This window comes from Argentina anserina, chromosome 6 (genome assembly GCF_933775445.1).
Source record: "Argentina anserina chromosome 6, drPotAnse1.1, whole genome shotgun sequence".
Lineage (NCBI taxonomy): Eukaryota > Viridiplantae > Streptophyta > Magnoliopsida > Rosales > Rosaceae > Argentina > Argentina anserina.
In genome coordinates this window covers 25,045,587-25,061,714 of record NC_065877.1, presented here as the reverse complement: position 1 = coordinate 25,061,714, position 16,128 = coordinate 25,045,587, and the positions used below count along the sequence as shown (strand labels likewise).

Genomic DNA, 16,128 nt, shown 5'->3' with positions numbered 1-16,128 from the left:
ACCCAGATAGACTAAGACTACTTGGCAGAATCGCAGTGAACCCAGATAGTCTACTGTACTAGGCAAACTTCCTTCCTTCTTTTGGGAGCTGTGAGTTGAAGTATCAGTGAGTCAGTCTCACTCTCACCAGTCATGAAAGACCTGAAATTTACATACAGTCGTCGTCAGACAGACACAGTGGAAAGAAAACCAATTGATTCCCTCTCTGTATTCACCCATTCTGAGGTAATTCTGCTTTCTTTCCCCCAATAGCTCTCTGTCAAGTGTATTCAATCTGCACCAAATTCTTCTTCCTTTTGCTTTAAATCCAGCTGCTTTATGGGTTTCCTAAATGGGTTCTTTCCTTTATGATGCTTGGTGCCAGAGTTTCGCTTCTTATGGCAATTTACTTTTTGTATTGCAACGTTTTAACCTCTTGAGCTGAGATTTTCTTTGCTTGATTTGTGCTAGGAGTGGATAATGCTTTGTGGTCAAACAAGTAATGTTGTAAATAGCAACATTTTAATTGCTTAGCTAAAAGAAGAGAATGTATCAAATGTTCAAGTCCTGGGAATCCTCATTGCATTATAATCTTTGCTGTTTAACATTCTGCGATAGGTGTTCGACTGTATGTATATATTTTTATGTTAGGTTATGGAAATGGAGAATATATTCAAGGAGAGACCACAACAGTTACTTACTCAGGGGTTTTTCCAAAATCTTGCAACAGATTTCAGGTGAAGTCCTTTATATGTGACTGTCATTTGTTAGCTTTAATCCAACCAACTACTTATCTCCTGTGAACTCATTTGCCACGCTTCTTTCAGCTGCCAACCAAGCCGTCTTGGGAAATCAAATATAACACAGCAACAGGTTTTTCTTCTAGTGATTTAAATCTTTTTTTTTTATAGTATGGAGCCTCTTGTACCAATGATTTCATCATATGCTATTCTAGGTGGAAGATTGGTTCCTGAGCAAACGAAAAGAGATTCAAGCCGAGATTCAAGCCAAAAGCACTAAATCATCTGGTGCCTTTGATTGGGTTGTTGAATCCCATGAAGATCTTTCAGATATGACTATGTTCAGCAATGCACCAGACAATTCTCATAAGGCAAAAGGTTATTTCTTTGTCAGTACCAAAGAACTGTTCAAAAACTTTTCGCATGATGTTTAAATTCAAAGATTTTTGCAATATATATATACAGGGCTTCTCGGCTGCAGACGTCCGCACCGTACGGACGGTGCGGATTCGGTGATTCCGGCCACCGGTGACACTCAACGACGGCGCCGACCAACACAACCGCACTCCCCTCCTCCCGGCGCTCATGTCTGGGCTGGCCAGAGTTGCAGCGCCGGTGTGGGCTGGCCGGAATCTCGAAATTTCAAGTTTCTGGGCACCGTGCGGAGATTTCGAAATTTCGGCCGGCGCTGCAGCTCCGGCCGGCACAGACAGGAGTGCCGGGAGGAGAGGAGTGCGGCTGTGCTGGTCGACGTCGTCGTTGCGCGTCGCCGGTGGCCGGAATCGCCGAATTTGCACCGTACGGACGGTGCGGACGTCCGCAGCTGAGAATTTATATATATATATATATATATATAGCATCAAAACAACATAAATAGTCTTAAATGGTGGATATTGAAAAGCCATTCAAGATCCATAAGTATTTTCTTTTGTAGAGCTATGTATGCATCCTATATCAAATATTTGTTTAGCATGGACTTTTGCTTATCGTAATATAGTTACATGAGATATCTTGTTATACATATATTCAGTTTTCACTGCATGCTTCTTTATCTCTCTGCTGAGGGTGCCTTTCCCAGAGTTTTCTGTTCATTATTTCTGTACATTTAGCAGGGTTGCATGTACATCTATATTTGCTGAGAATTGAACTTTTGCTTATTGTAAAATAGTTTCATGGGATATCTTGTTATACAATATACAAAGATTCGGTTTTCACTATATTTGTGCCTTCTTCAGATATCTCTGGCGAGAAGGGTCCCTTGTACTGTATATAAATCTCTTTCTGTCGCATCTAGTTCTTACATTGTTCTCAAGTCGTGATCTATGTGTAGTAATGTGGTTTGTTAAGGAGTGTAATTGGGAATTGTCCACATATCTCTAAGTTCAGTTAATATATTCTGAAAACTTATGATTGTGACTTCAATACAGATCAATGCGTCACAGATCTTTCAGAGTTGGCATTTGAGGCAAAATCATCGAAAGATGGTGCATGGTGAGAATGCATTCAAGAACTATAGAAGCTCGTGTTATTAAGGCAGATAATTACCCAAAAGAAAAAAGTAATACATCTGCATAAATATTTCAAATCTAGAATTAAATTTTAGTGCATACTTACGTTTATTGTGATGCATGAATGTTCCCTATGTAATAAGAGGTGTACAAATTTTTATATGCTAATGGCATTAAAAGCATATATGAGGATAACTAAAACATATTTGGCGCCCATACATACATACGCGTGGGTGTATCGATATTTTATACACATGAATGTATAAAATATGTTTCACCTCATCCCCAAATCTCAAGTACATATGTTAAGATTTATTCTAGTACTCTTTTCTGCAGCAAGTTGAGTCTTCTCTTGTAGCTTTTACCTCAGCTGTTCTGTGGGATTATCTTTCCTAAGTGATGTCATGTTGGAAGACCTCTTCTGTGTGAATGAGAAGAATAGAAAAATTAAAGGATCTTTAAAAAGGATATAATTATCACGTAATATATGCAATCAAACACTGGTCCACAAGGAACTCTGGATTCTGTTGCTTATCTGTTAGTAGGTATTTCTTAATATTTAAGTGTGGAGTTGCCTTGTAAATTTAGCGTTGTGCTTGTTTTTTTTTGGGGGGGGGGGGAGCATGAACAGTACTGCCAAGAGAGAAAACAGTGTGAGAGCTTTGTTCATCTCTGCACTTCCGATACTATTTCTTGTTCAACTGACTAAACAATCTCTTGCTTTCAGGTATGATGTTGCTGCTTTCCTCACTTACAGAGTTGTCAGTTCAGGAGAACTAGTAAGATTGATCCGTATCTATATGGCCGTTATCCTCATAACATTTGGATGGAAGAGTACTTCTCAGCTTAAGTCTTTTTTTCTAATTAGTGTGTTTTGAGAGAACAGTGCGATGGTTTTTTTTTTTTTTAGCAAATCTAGTTCTAATCATGTCGTTGTGGTATTCACTTGTTCATTTTGAGCTAGTTATTTATTTTTAGAGGAGTTTAATTGTGTTATGATACAGGAAGTTCGAGTTCGTTATGCTGGATTTGGTAGGGAGGAGGATGAATGGGTGAATGTGAGAAGAGCAGTGCGTGACAGATCTATTCCTTTAGAAGAGTCCGAGTGTCATAAGGTCAAGGTTGGGGATCTTATCCTATGCTTCCAGGTAATATGTGCTTTATTTTTTAGAACCTGTCCCCTAATTACATTGACAGAAGGTACCAGAGTTTAGGATATAGTGGAGGGCAAATTCTGACCTGTGAAAACCTGTTTCAAGACTCCATGATATAGTGCCAGGCTTCTGTAGATTGTGAAGATCTCTCCAATGATTATCATTATTACTGTCTTCTCTTTCAGCTTTAACACCTATGTACAGGAACGCGAAGATGAGGCTGTCTACTGTGATGGGCATGTTGAGGAAATCCAGAGGAACCTACATGACCAAACAGGCTGCCGGTGTAACTTTGTTGTTCGGTTCGACCATGATAAAAGCAAGGTAGATCTGTGAGAAAGTTTAGTTCTCAACTCTCCCTACGCATATTTGTGCATAAAGGAACAATTTGAAGTGCATATTATCTATCTAATGCTGCCAATTTTATGCTTTATACCAGGAACAAGTGTCGTTGGGAAGGATATGTTGCAGGCCTTCACAGTACACTTCTTCAGCCATTGTTAAATCCAATCAGGACATCACACCTAAGCTGGAAATAAATAGAGATAATAAGGACATGAAGTTTACTTTTCTTTATTGAAATGTGGCACAACAAAAGATCTTGAGAGTTCAATCCTCAACATCAGAGTACTTTTGCAAAGCATGGTGTTTGACCCATGCTTGTTACGGTTGATGATCGAACCAATAAAAATTCTTGAACATATTTTCTTGCTAACAAATAGTTGTGCATTCATCAGAGGCGCCTATAACAAATGTGCCTTGACAATGTTCAAGTTGGTGCTTCTGGTTGACCACATTTGGGTTGAGTTGCTTCTGCCAGGGCAATCCTGGATTCACCAATGGTGAGAGCCAGTTTTATCCAAGAGGATGCGGATGTGTTCTTAGCTATATCCCATTGAGTCACTAGAATGTTCCGTACAGATTAGTACATTATGAATCAAAGGCAAGTTTACCACCAAGAGCGCCTATTGGCTTCCACTCGATCAATTCCTCGGGTCTTTTTCATCGGAAACAAGTAACTTGACTGATTTCGGAGAATCAAAAGATTGATCGCCCACCCTTGTACACTACAGATTTGACAATGTAAGTCTCTAAAGTGTTAATCTTCTTCCGAGCAGTTTTCTCAAGAGCCTTTCCCTGTTTTATAATTTCTACAAGACAATGCAATGAGAGATGTAGGCAACACTTGGAAAGGTAGACTGTAGGCTATAGTTTATTAAATGGTATCAAATTGTTTTGCTCAGAATTGGCTAAAGAGCAAACATGATGTTCCTTTTTGTAAGAAAATGAGATTTTAATTTATCATTGGCACAAGGATGGTTTCCAGACCTTGACATAGGCAGATAGGTTTTCCTACAATTATATACTTTAATTACAAACTAAGGCTTTTTGTCATCAAAATTTTCTTGATGGTGGGTGTAAATATCCCAGGTAGGAGCAGATAATATGGAACAGCCATCTGGACAGCATTCCAAAAAAAGGTCGCAGCTTTTAAGATACTGTTCGTCCATAACAAATAGATGCAATATAAAGGTTCTTTGCCCACTTCTCCTGTAAAACGCGGGGTATTATAAGATGTTTCACGGCAACAACAGGAAGAATAACAATGAGAAGAAAAGGTAAAAAAAAAAAACAACAGCATGCTACCTTGACATGTGCACTTGGGAAGGCAGAAGTACGTAGCGTTTCCTGTGTTTCATCTTGAGGCTTCTTTCTTGGCACACTAAGAACAAAAGCGGCCTGGTCCCACGTTGCCGCAGTTGCTGTTATACGATATCCAGAATCCCATCGTCGGTGTATTCCTTCGCTAGGATAGAGGAAATCTAGTTCAACCACCTGAAAACAAAATATTGGGCCTGTTACATGAAGGCTACATGATCAAAGTGAATTGAATCCCAGGCAATTTGCAAAATCAGTCACAAAAGAGTTTTGATGTCATGATTACTTGGTCTGAAAAATTAGCACCCCGAGACATAACAATCGCCCATCTATTTCCAGCAGTGGCCATTGATGTAACATAGAAATCTTCTTTCCACTTTTTGTTAATCCACTTAAAAGGAAATGTATCACTGACTTTGTATGACTGCTGCGTAAATGTTGTACCTGAACCAATCAACTCAACAATTATGCAGAATTCACTAAGGAAAAAAGACGAGAAAAAAAGAACAACAAAACAGAAAACAAAAGAATTTTCTGCATCAGAAATGTTCATGAATAGTATTCTAACCCTTGGACATTACTACTAATGAACTCCCATTAGTCGCTCCAGCTAATGCACTGATGTAATAGCTTTTCTCCCACTGCTCCATTATCCATTCCTTCAACAAGATAAAAAATTAGACAAAGATATTAGTATTTGGTGCAACAAACATATTAGGTTACTGTATATTTTAATATGAGAAAATCATAGTAAAAACTCCATTAAAAGTAACCACTATGCCGAAGAAGACTATAACTTCAGGTTTCTTTAAAGCATTTACCTTGTGAAGACATGTCGGAGCAAGTTCATAAACTTGGGAACTGAAACCAGTGCCTGCATCCATAATCAAGGCCCACAAATTCTGAGAAGAAGAAACACTGCTAATATATAACCCATCCTCATTCCCTTTCTCAATATGCTGAGCAAGCCTTGTATCAGCCACATTATAGTGATACCTACAGCAACATGAAAATTAATAAACTTAATAAAATAAAATCTAACATAAGGGAGAATGATGGCGACTAGAAAACTACAGAAACAGAAAACAGGATAATAGAGTGAATTTAAAATAAATGTGCCAAACTTGGTGAGTTCATAAACAGGCTCATTGCTGAAGTTGTAAAAGTACCTCTGCTTCATCGGTCTCCGAGCATTATAGATACTGATCCATTGTGTCGCTGGCATACCCATTCTAATTCTCTTTTTTGGTTGTTCATCCTCCTCCTCTTCCATGGTCAATCTTCCTCTCTTATGACCAACGAGATTGATAAGCTTCACAAGATATAAAGCGTATGTTAGATACACCAGTGATACCATGAAATATGTACATACACCATACTCAAAGGCACATTATCAACAGAAAAAAAATATATATATATATATATATATTATGTACCTTCTGTGCACCCTCTGTGTTTATTGGCCTGATATCAGGATTTGGACTTACAGTCCCATCAAATAATGATATATATTTTGCATAATTAGGTTCTTCATCAAACTTCAAGTTCACCACATGTTCAACAAAATGTCTAAAAGGGAGTGGACAAAAAGAACACAAGGTCTCTGGAGACGTTGCCATTTTCTTCTTGCAGACAAGGAATCCTTTATTCTCTCCCTGAAAACACCTTCATGTTACACACTATAAGGCAAGTAACAATACATCTACTCCAGCTAAGAGAAAAAGGACAGACCTGGTATCCTTGCCAGGGGAGTCGACCACGGAGAAGGAAGACAAGGGTGTAAGCTAGAGACTCAAGATCATCTCTCCTACTACTGGTTCTCCCTAAATGAGCATGCCCACTAGCGTAACGTACTGTTCCTCTGTCATAAAATATAATTAAGTAAGCGACAGACAGCTTAAAACTACAAACATAAAAGGAGACCAGCTTTATGTCTTCTATAAAGAATAGGGAACAGTGTCTGTACCTGAAAACATCTGGCCTTTGGTCATAATCAACATGCTGACCAGTTGAACTATCTCGCCATTTAGTTGCTGATAGGCCAAAACAGGAATAAGATAAGGGTCATTGCCTACCATGCTACGTAAAATAAATAAAAATAATGATACAAGAACAAGATGAAAGTACCTAGTCCAAGATCAACTAAAAATAGCTTTTTCTCATCAGGAGTCCCAGGAGTACCAAGTAGAAAGTTCTCAGGCTTCACGTCTCCATGCACATACCTGATAATGGCATAGAAACAAATTACACATTTATCATGGCTTTAAAGAATCATAGTCATCTCTAAATTACAATGTTCTAAAAATCCCCGCCTAGGACCGCCTCAATTTTGGGCCGATTAATCCCCGATTAATCCTCTGGGCGCTGGTTTTTAGCTGTCCGCCCGATTAACGCCTAGCGTTTTTTAGAACCTTGCTAAATTATATTGACATGGTAAAAACACATTAGGTGTACAAATCCCAAAACTATATCAGTTGTTCCTCAATCAAATTATAGTAATTACATTCTAACTTGTGCAATGTCAAATATTCAGCACTCCAACTACTCTGAACTGTCTACGTAGGCTTTACATTGATAAAAGTCATAAAACAAACATAATGGGAATGTGTAATTAGCATTTCATATATATATGATTTAAGAATATCGTACTACTGTGTTACATAAACTTCAATAAAAATATGATTTAAGCATAATGTGTTCTTTCATCCTGAGGTTCAGTTGAATGAATATAACACTTAAATAAGTAAATTCTATGAACTGTACTCTGCCTTCGCTTTTTTTTTTTAAATCATATTACAATTCTAAAAATTCTCTCGACAAGGAAAAATGAAACTAAATTTCATACTAAAAAAACAAAACAAGAGAGAAACCAGGCTTACAATTGTGTGTGTGTGTATGTGTGTGATGTGTATATGTAGCAAAGACACAAAGAGAGAGAGAGAGAGAGATGACAATGAGAATAATTATGTGGCGATGGGTAACAGATATCCATACCCTCGAGAATGCATCTTCTCCAATATTGATAATGCCTCAATGGCAATACATGCAACCATCTCAATGGCCATCCTGAAAGTAACAGATTAACTTAATCATGATACTGCAGATGAATGAAAGCAAATATCTGTATATATGTGTATACTATAACATTATAGATGACTTTAGAACAAACGTTTCTGACTTACGTTTGACTGCCATTATTCCAAACATCCCACAAGCTTGGCCCCAACATGTCCATCACCTGCAACATAAATGTTCAGTAAAAATACTATCCCAGATGATACAGTGTGTTCCTGTGTGTATTTTATTTTAAAATGGACTATAGCATATATATATATATATATATATATATATATATATATATATATATTCTAGAACGCATGATTAACATCAAGCTTGACAGAAAATAAAAACTCCAAAACCCAATAAGCCAAAGAATGACCGCCTACCATGATATAATACTCTCCTTGCTTGCCCTTATAGTGTACCCGTGGCACACCATGGCTGCCACCAAGAGTGCTGAGAAGGCAAAACAAATGTCAAAATGGATATCCAAATACAAAAGTATAAGAGAGGATATACAATCAGAAACAGAAGAATCCTCACTCATAAACTTTCCACTCCTGTGGCGGTCCATAATTGCACCCTTTACTATTTTTGTGCTCGAGTTTTAAGGCCACCTGAGAAGCAGATAGTGTGAGCAAGAGACAGATGTAAAAGCAGAAGTGAGCACCAAGAACTCTACGATAACAAACCACCACATTACTATACCTCAACAGCTCCCGGTCCAGTTCTCTCATTTGTATTTACAGCAGACACACGCCGACCAACATAAACTTGCCCAAAACCACCCTTACCCAGCTTTCTATCTAATCTGTAGATAGGGGAACCACCAACAGTGACCTGCAATAACAAATTTGGGTATCATTATAGTAAAAATTAATTCCTTTTCTTAAATATACAGTTTGAGATGGCAAGAAACTGACAGAAGTAATACAGACAGCAAAGCTAGGACATTAAAACAAATACTGCTTGTCCTACAACATTTGTACCCGTATATCAAGAGGGAAATAAAGTCATATATTTGTGACTAGACAATTCCACATAGCACATTAGCCAACTAGTTATTCCCTAAAAAATTCTAAAAGAATAACCATGATCTCCTCTCCACTGCACGAAAATAAAGAGAGGATCCTAAACCCTCTCCATTGTGAAAAATGAAGAGAAAATCATAATCCCCAAAAGAGTAAAACTGCAGGCCAATAGAGTACAACACAAAATCATCATATTTTACTGCAACAATTAATAAAGATCACATCTTTAATTAACCTTCTCAGGTAGAGGAGTAGTGGTGCCTTCTTCTTCAGCCTTAGCATTACTCCTACCGCCGCCACTACCACTATCATTCATCTTCTTCTCTTCCACTTCCACTTCCTCCTTCTTCTTCTCCGCCTTCACCACTACCTTCTTCTCATCACCGGCCTCCGCCTTCGCCGCCGCTCGCCTGCGCCTAGTTCTGGTGGCAATGGCCTCTCCAGCGTCGATCGGATTCACAACCTCCTGCTTCTTAGCTGCTCCACGGCCCCTTCCACGCTGTACCGGCATCGTTCATCCTCTGATTCTCCTCATCCGTCGCCCGCTCTCCGTCTCCGACGAGCTCACCACCGCGCCGCCGCCAATCGCTGAGAAACGCGCAATGTGGAGAAGAACGATCCTTGCCTTCTATTTCCGCCTTCAACGCCGAGCAAAATCTGCACAAACTCCGAGCCCTTTGCCTCAGATATCAGAGTCAATTGGATGCTCTGTGATTATCGACGGCGAATTAGGGTTTGGAGCGGATCGGAAAACTAAAGGTTTCAGAGGAAGAAGCTTACTTCCAGAGAGACGCAGGGAGAGAGGAGAAGGAGACGGACGATGTATTAATTTAATATTAAATGTTTTTTATTTGTGATATTAGGAAAAAGATTAAGAGGGGCGATTTGGGAAAGTTTTGTATTTGATTATATGTCGGTTATTGTGTAAGCGTAGATGTTTTAGACTTTTAGTAACGGTGTGATTAAGGAGATGAGGGGGGAAAGGACGAAAATGGGGCTGGGGAGTTGGGATATTTGATTGGACACGCGGTCCACGTAGGCGGGTTGTAACGTACAGCCGGTACAGGGCGAGTGTGTGCTGGTTCACGCCTCACATTCAATTGGCACAGATTTTCGGGTCGGGTTTCTGATTTGGGCCGAGATTGGAACTTCACGTTGACATGTATGTAGAAGAGAAGCAGACGTTGACTATTGGACTGTACGTTTATTTTGGACTTCCACTCACTCTTTCAGGAGTCAAGACTATGTTCAAGGTGATCATATGATCATACAACTGATACAAGGGTGTGGGCGATCGATTTGGAATCGTACTGACAATTAATTTGGTTGATTTGAGTGACGCAAGCCTTCACATTATAACTCGTTTGACGCTGATCGCAGCTCTTCACGCTGTCATGAATAGTGAAAATTAATTGGCCAAGAATATGCCTATATCGGCGGAAAATTCTATGTTGTAGCGTTGTATGCGTGCAACAACCCTAATTCACCGTCCATACATCTCACACACCCCACGTGCATTTTAAGACACCATTTATCCACCGTTTGATTCTGTATGTATGGTATGCAGCGCTGACAATAGTCAAACCCCTATATCGGCCTGATGTTGATATACTTTATAGATTTCTTCGGTAGAGTTGTTAGACTCTCCAATAGTAATGTTATGGCTTAATAAGTCGTCAGGCATGCTATCCTCGGTTGAATATTTTGAGTAGAATTGTTGATTAGCTAGTTTGCCGTATTTTGATTTCTGAGGTCAAATTACCTCATGACGGCTAGCTAGCATGCATAACATGTTGAACTGGATCCATAAAAGTATTATAAATACACTGTCTCATGTTTCAGCAATTACTAGCACACAAGAGTTATTTAGATAAAGAAGAGTACCAACCTTAGTTGTACATGTTGAGAGCCATGAAACCTTGACAATAGAAGTCTTATGCACAATGCTCAAGCGTGTCTTACACAATGAGAATGCAAACTTAATAACGTAAATGAGCTTGTACAAGGACCCATATATATATTGATAAGTTTAATTAGAGTCTCATCTCACGATGCAACTCTAGAAAACCAATCAAAAGCTTTATGTGATAACTGAAATATAAGATTATATATATTTTGAACTCCTTGTATTTATCTAATCAGATTATTAGATAAATATGAAAGTTAAATGTAATTCAATTAATCTCTTTTACTTATTTCAAGATGATGTGTATACAAATAAGAATGCAGACACGTATACAAATAAAATGTAATTTATTGATAATCGAGCGTGAGGTTACAATCTTTGTGAACTCCTCTAATTCTATCTTCGTATGTAACTTGGCTCAAGGGTGACGTGCACTTAATCTTGAGAATTTGAGTTTGGATTTGGATTTGGATTTGATGAAGAATAAGCAATTTGGTAGCTTGATGATTCTTCGTGGACTTAAGAGTTTTCGGGATTTCTCAAGAGTGATCTTGCTCTCTCTTGTGTTGAAGTCGAAGTAGGGGTCATTCTCTTTAGCTCTAGTACCTCTTCTCTTTTTCAAGTGATTTTCTCTCTTTTTTTCAAGTCCTTGTTTCTTCATGTTGGAATAGGTATTTATAGTGTCAATGCTTCTATTTTATAGAATATTTTAATGACACTAAAATAATAATATTTCTTTTTATTGTATAATTATATCAATATTTATTTTTTGATTAATTTAAAATTAGTTATTCTCATAACTAAATTAAACAGATTCAAATAATTGACTTAATTATAACCGTCAAGGAATTTATTAATTTAATCAAATGTCTGATTACCATTTCGAATCATCAATGACATTCAATTTCCAATTTAAGTCGGAATCACATAGCTTCGATTACAATTATCCATTTATATGCTGACGCGAGTTTTACTCGGATCCGCACTAACTTTGTTGACTTTTGGGTCATGTGTGCAATTTTGTCGGGTTCTTGGTTGATTTAATCATTTAATGAAGATGATTTACTTCATTAAATTTCATGTGTCTACAGAGATATTCTTGAGTCCATATTAGATTTAACTCTAAAATTCTCCCACCTGGACTATGAGTATCTCACACAACAAAACATAAGTTTTGTTAGAATATAGTAAATCCTTAGTGCGCAATTGAGATTAACTGAAAACATATAAGCTCACAACTTTGATCTATGAATAAGCTACAATAATGCAGAATCAAGAAATGAGGTGCATCAGAAGACACAGTCACTCCAAAACCACTGAATTCCAGCAACAAACCATATCAATCAAACAAAGTTATCACCTGTAATCACATTAAACTACCTGATGTATCTGAAACAGTTTACTGTAATTTTGATCCTCCTTATGGTTCCGTATGCAAGAACCTGACACCACCTTTTAATGAAAATGTTTGTGTCCTTGATATTATGAAACAAAACATTGTCCAAATAGACAACACAATAATCATATAGCTATATCTTGATCCAATAATCATTAACACAACACAACAAACACTGAATTTTTTGTATCAACCAGAAAATTCATAAGCTGCAAACATAAGGTTCAAATCTGGAAAGTAAACAAATGAGGCAATACAGAAAAATAGACCTTAAACAAAAATCTAAAAACTGGAAAGAAATGACTCCCACTGATCCAACTCCCACTTATCTATCTAACACTATAGAACTTTTATGTGTGAATGGTGACTTTCTTAATCCTCTCATGTTCTTGAACACAAATAGCAATGAGCTCGTTAAGAGTCCACTTGTCTTTTTGGGTATTATATGTTGTTTCCAGCTTACCAAACTCCATCGGAAGTGACTTCAAAACTAGGATAACTAAAAGATCATCTGCAATTGGCATCTTAAGGACATTAAGCTGAGTTGCTATCTCAATCATCTTCATAATATACTCCCTGATATTCACTTCATTCCATAAAGAGCATCAAGCAACATGCTTGTCTGAGCCTTCTCACTAACTTGGAACCTCTCAGCTATGGCAATAAGCAACTCACTAGCTAAGTCATTTTGAGGAATACCACCCTTCATAGCATCGGACATGGACCTCATGATGGTGAGCTTACAAATTTTGTTAGCTCTCATCCACTATCCCTAGCAACACTACCTTCTATAGTTTGAGCAGGAATAGGGGTAGTCAAACACCAATCAACATTCTGTTGGGCTAGGCTGAGTTCTAAATCATCTTTCCAGTCCTTATAATTGCTACCGGTTATGGGAACAATGGTACCCATGCTGCCTAGAGCCAAAACTTGAAAACAAAGCAAAAGAAAAGTTTAAGTAATGGTGTATTTGGTTTACTGTAATTATATATATATATATATATTTTTTTTTTTTACATAAAAGAAATTTTTTAAATCAGAACCATACCAAAACAAGCTTTCACAAAACACATCAAGTGTCAAACTAATACATTTCAGAATATACGTACAATAAGCATACTTATAGTTCAATAACCAGTCTATCTGTATGGTAAAGCACAAGTTATTCTTTATTTTATCTGAACTACAACACATTATAATTCTACAACATGATCAGTCAATACCTGTAGGCAAAAAGAAAAGATCACATTGTTCTTGATGATTCATAAAATGTCATATTCAGAACCATATTTGTTTCTCATAGTAGGTAAGGTTTAAACCATCTGTGGATGATACAATGCCTATTTAAAGAACATTTATGCAATTTTCCAGTAACAATGGCTTTTAGTTAACATAAGATTTTCAAATAACTTTGTTGTGTGCAATATGAAATTTAAAAATTTAAGTTAACATTTGAATACTGAGACTGTTTCTTGATGTTTCATACCATAAACAATAGCTCACTAGAAACACAGCCGATTAATACTTGTTAAGCACAATTTTGACATTTAAACTTGCAACAGGGAAAAGCCACAATCGTTCCAATACCAAAATCATAACTTACCAGTCATAACTACATTTATATTATAGAGTGAATAATAGAATCTCATAAGCCTTCAACAAATTACCAGAAGCCATATCGATATTCTATATGTATAATCAATATCAGCAAATTTTGACATTTAAACTTCATCTGGGCGCACTCAATCAAATCTTAATGCTCCCAGGAGAGCTCTAGGAATCTGAACATTCAATTTATAATAAAATTAGACCGAAAATTTCATCTAATTCAGAACATACAGGATGCAATCCCGCGCTGTAAAAACAAGGTTAGAGGAAGCATACATGCTATTTGGCAGAGGATTCATACAAGCCATGATATCTCAAACTTAATCAAACAGCAAATTCAACAAACAAGAAATATTTGTATGTCTGGGTTTGGTTTTGCAAAAGGGGATTATGGGAATAAGAAATGAAACATACCGGCATTGTTTTCCCTTTTAATGCGAATGCACTTTTTTTTTTTAATAATACCAAACCAGGTTGCAGATTGTGGATTGTGGGTCAAGAAGGATCCGCGTGTTTTAAAATGGGTCCCAGGTTCATGCAATTGTGCTAGTTCATGGTTGTACATTTTGAGAGAGAAAATTTCCAAAAAACTTTCAAAACAACCCAAGCATAACATCAGGCCCGGACCTGAGATGAGGCCCAAGCAACGGCCACCTCATGATAGGGGCACTTTGTGCGATGTTCTTAATATGTTTTTACCTCTAGTTGTACTTTTTTTAGCTCTTATTGTTGTAGTATTGAGTCATTTAGTCGAGTTAGGAGTCTATGGTGACGTTGGTTGCATTTTGGTGTTAAAACAGGTTGAAAACACAGAAATTGTCGAGAGTCATATTTAAAGTAGGATTCCTTGTGTAACTAGGAAACCTAGTTAAATTATGAGTCTTCATTAATCGGCATTTCTATAACATTTGTGATATATTGAGAATCCTACTTGCATTAGGAATCCTTTTTAAACTAGGAAACGTACCATTTGGGAAAATTCTACTTGAACTGAAACTCTTATTCCGTAACTTTCCTAATCATACTTTCCTACTCCGTAACTTTCCTAATCATATTTTCCTACTCCGTAACTTACTTGTCTTTATTCTTGTCTTTTATTATTTTCAGATTTTAAAAATGAGATTGTGTAGCTAGAATGAAAAAAAAAGAAGGAAAATAAGCAAATGAGGTAAATAAAGAAACAATAAGACACCTAAAAATGAGAAAAAGCATGAATTTATCAAAAGAGATTGCACCCACTAATGACAAAAATTAGTGAAAGAAAAAGAAAGAGCTAAATTAAGTAAATAAAAAGAGATAATGCAAGAGAGAAAGAATGAGACACTTAAAAAAATGAATTGATCAAAGGAGATTGCACCCACCAATGACAAAAATAAATGAAAGAAAATGAATGAAAGAATGAGACACCTAAAGATGAGAAAAAGAAGGAATTGATCAAATGAGATTGTACCCACCAATGACAAAAATAAATGAAAGAAAAAGAGATAAAGAAAAAGGAAGAGATAGAAGAGGGATTAAGTAAATAAAAAGAGATAATGCAAGAGAGAAAGATAGAAACACCTAAAAAAGAGAAAAAGAAGGAATTTATCAAAGGTGATTGTACCCACCAATGACAAAAATAAGTGAAAGAAATTGAGGAGAAAAAGTCCAAGCTATAATATTCAAGGAGTCAAAACTCTTCTATAAATAGCACATCATTTACAAATAAAAATCATCACTTCTCCTTAGCATTCAAGAGTTGAAACTCTACCAAAACACCACCATAAACTTCCTTCACAAATCAGCCAAGTCATCCACCCCAAAGCCATCATCATCTCCACCGAGTTTCACATATTGCAGCCGTACCTCTAAGGTTCCTACAATGTGTGATTCTCGCAAATCATCTTCATGGCTTTGTTTATTTGTGTTAATCTACAATTTTTTGTCTATGAAAATTGTAGTTTGTTGTTTATATGGAAGTATTGGTTTTGTATTTGTTTCAAAATTTTCAGATTGTATTTTATATGTTTTTGAGACTATGCCGAATCTATGTTCTTATAATTATTGAAGTTTGTATTTCTATTGTTGTGTTTTACTCTTCTTTTACT

General features: G+C 36.8%; 3 protein-coding genes across 3 annotated transcripts in view; 2 read left to right on the top strand and 1 right to left on the bottom strand.

Moving 5' to 3' along the window:
• The window catches only part of LOC126798978 (uncharacterized), a 187,386-nt gene that overhangs the window by 20,949 nt on the left and 150,309 nt on the right, over positions 1 to 16,128 (top strand). The window lies entirely within an intron of this gene.
• Positions 54 to 4,024, top strand: LOC126798974 (protein SAWADEE HOMEODOMAIN HOMOLOG 1). The gene is made up of 9 exons (XM_050526076.1): positions 54 to 225; positions 631 to 716; positions 807 to 852; positions 935 to 1,097; positions 2,147 to 2,210; positions 2,955 to 3,006; positions 3,232 to 3,375; positions 3,586 to 3,705; positions 3,821 to 4,024. The coding sequence occupies exons 1-9, from the start codon at positions 133 to 135 to the stop codon at positions 3,959 to 3,961; spliced, it is 909 nt and encodes a 302-aa protein (XP_050382033.1). The 5' UTR covers positions 54 to 132; the 3' UTR covers positions 3,962 to 4,024.
• On the bottom strand, positions 4,655 to 9,901 carry LOC126798969 (casein kinase 1-like protein HD16). Its single transcript, XM_050526071.1, has 16 exons — positions 9,367 to 9,901; positions 8,809 to 8,940; positions 8,644 to 8,717; positions 8,487 to 8,556; positions 8,223 to 8,278; positions 8,035 to 8,106; positions 7,168 to 7,262; positions 7,007 to 7,073; positions 6,772 to 6,901; positions 6,477 to 6,695; positions 6,210 to 6,352; positions 5,862 to 6,036; positions 5,609 to 5,699; positions 5,327 to 5,484; positions 5,029 to 5,217; positions 4,655 to 4,932 (listed from the first exon to the last, which is right to left on the bottom strand). Exons 1-16 carry the CDS (start codon positions 9,640 to 9,642, stop codon positions 4,873 to 4,875), a joined length of 2,007 nt encoding a protein of 668 aa, XP_050382028.1. The 5' UTR covers positions 9,643 to 9,901; the 3' UTR covers positions 4,655 to 4,872.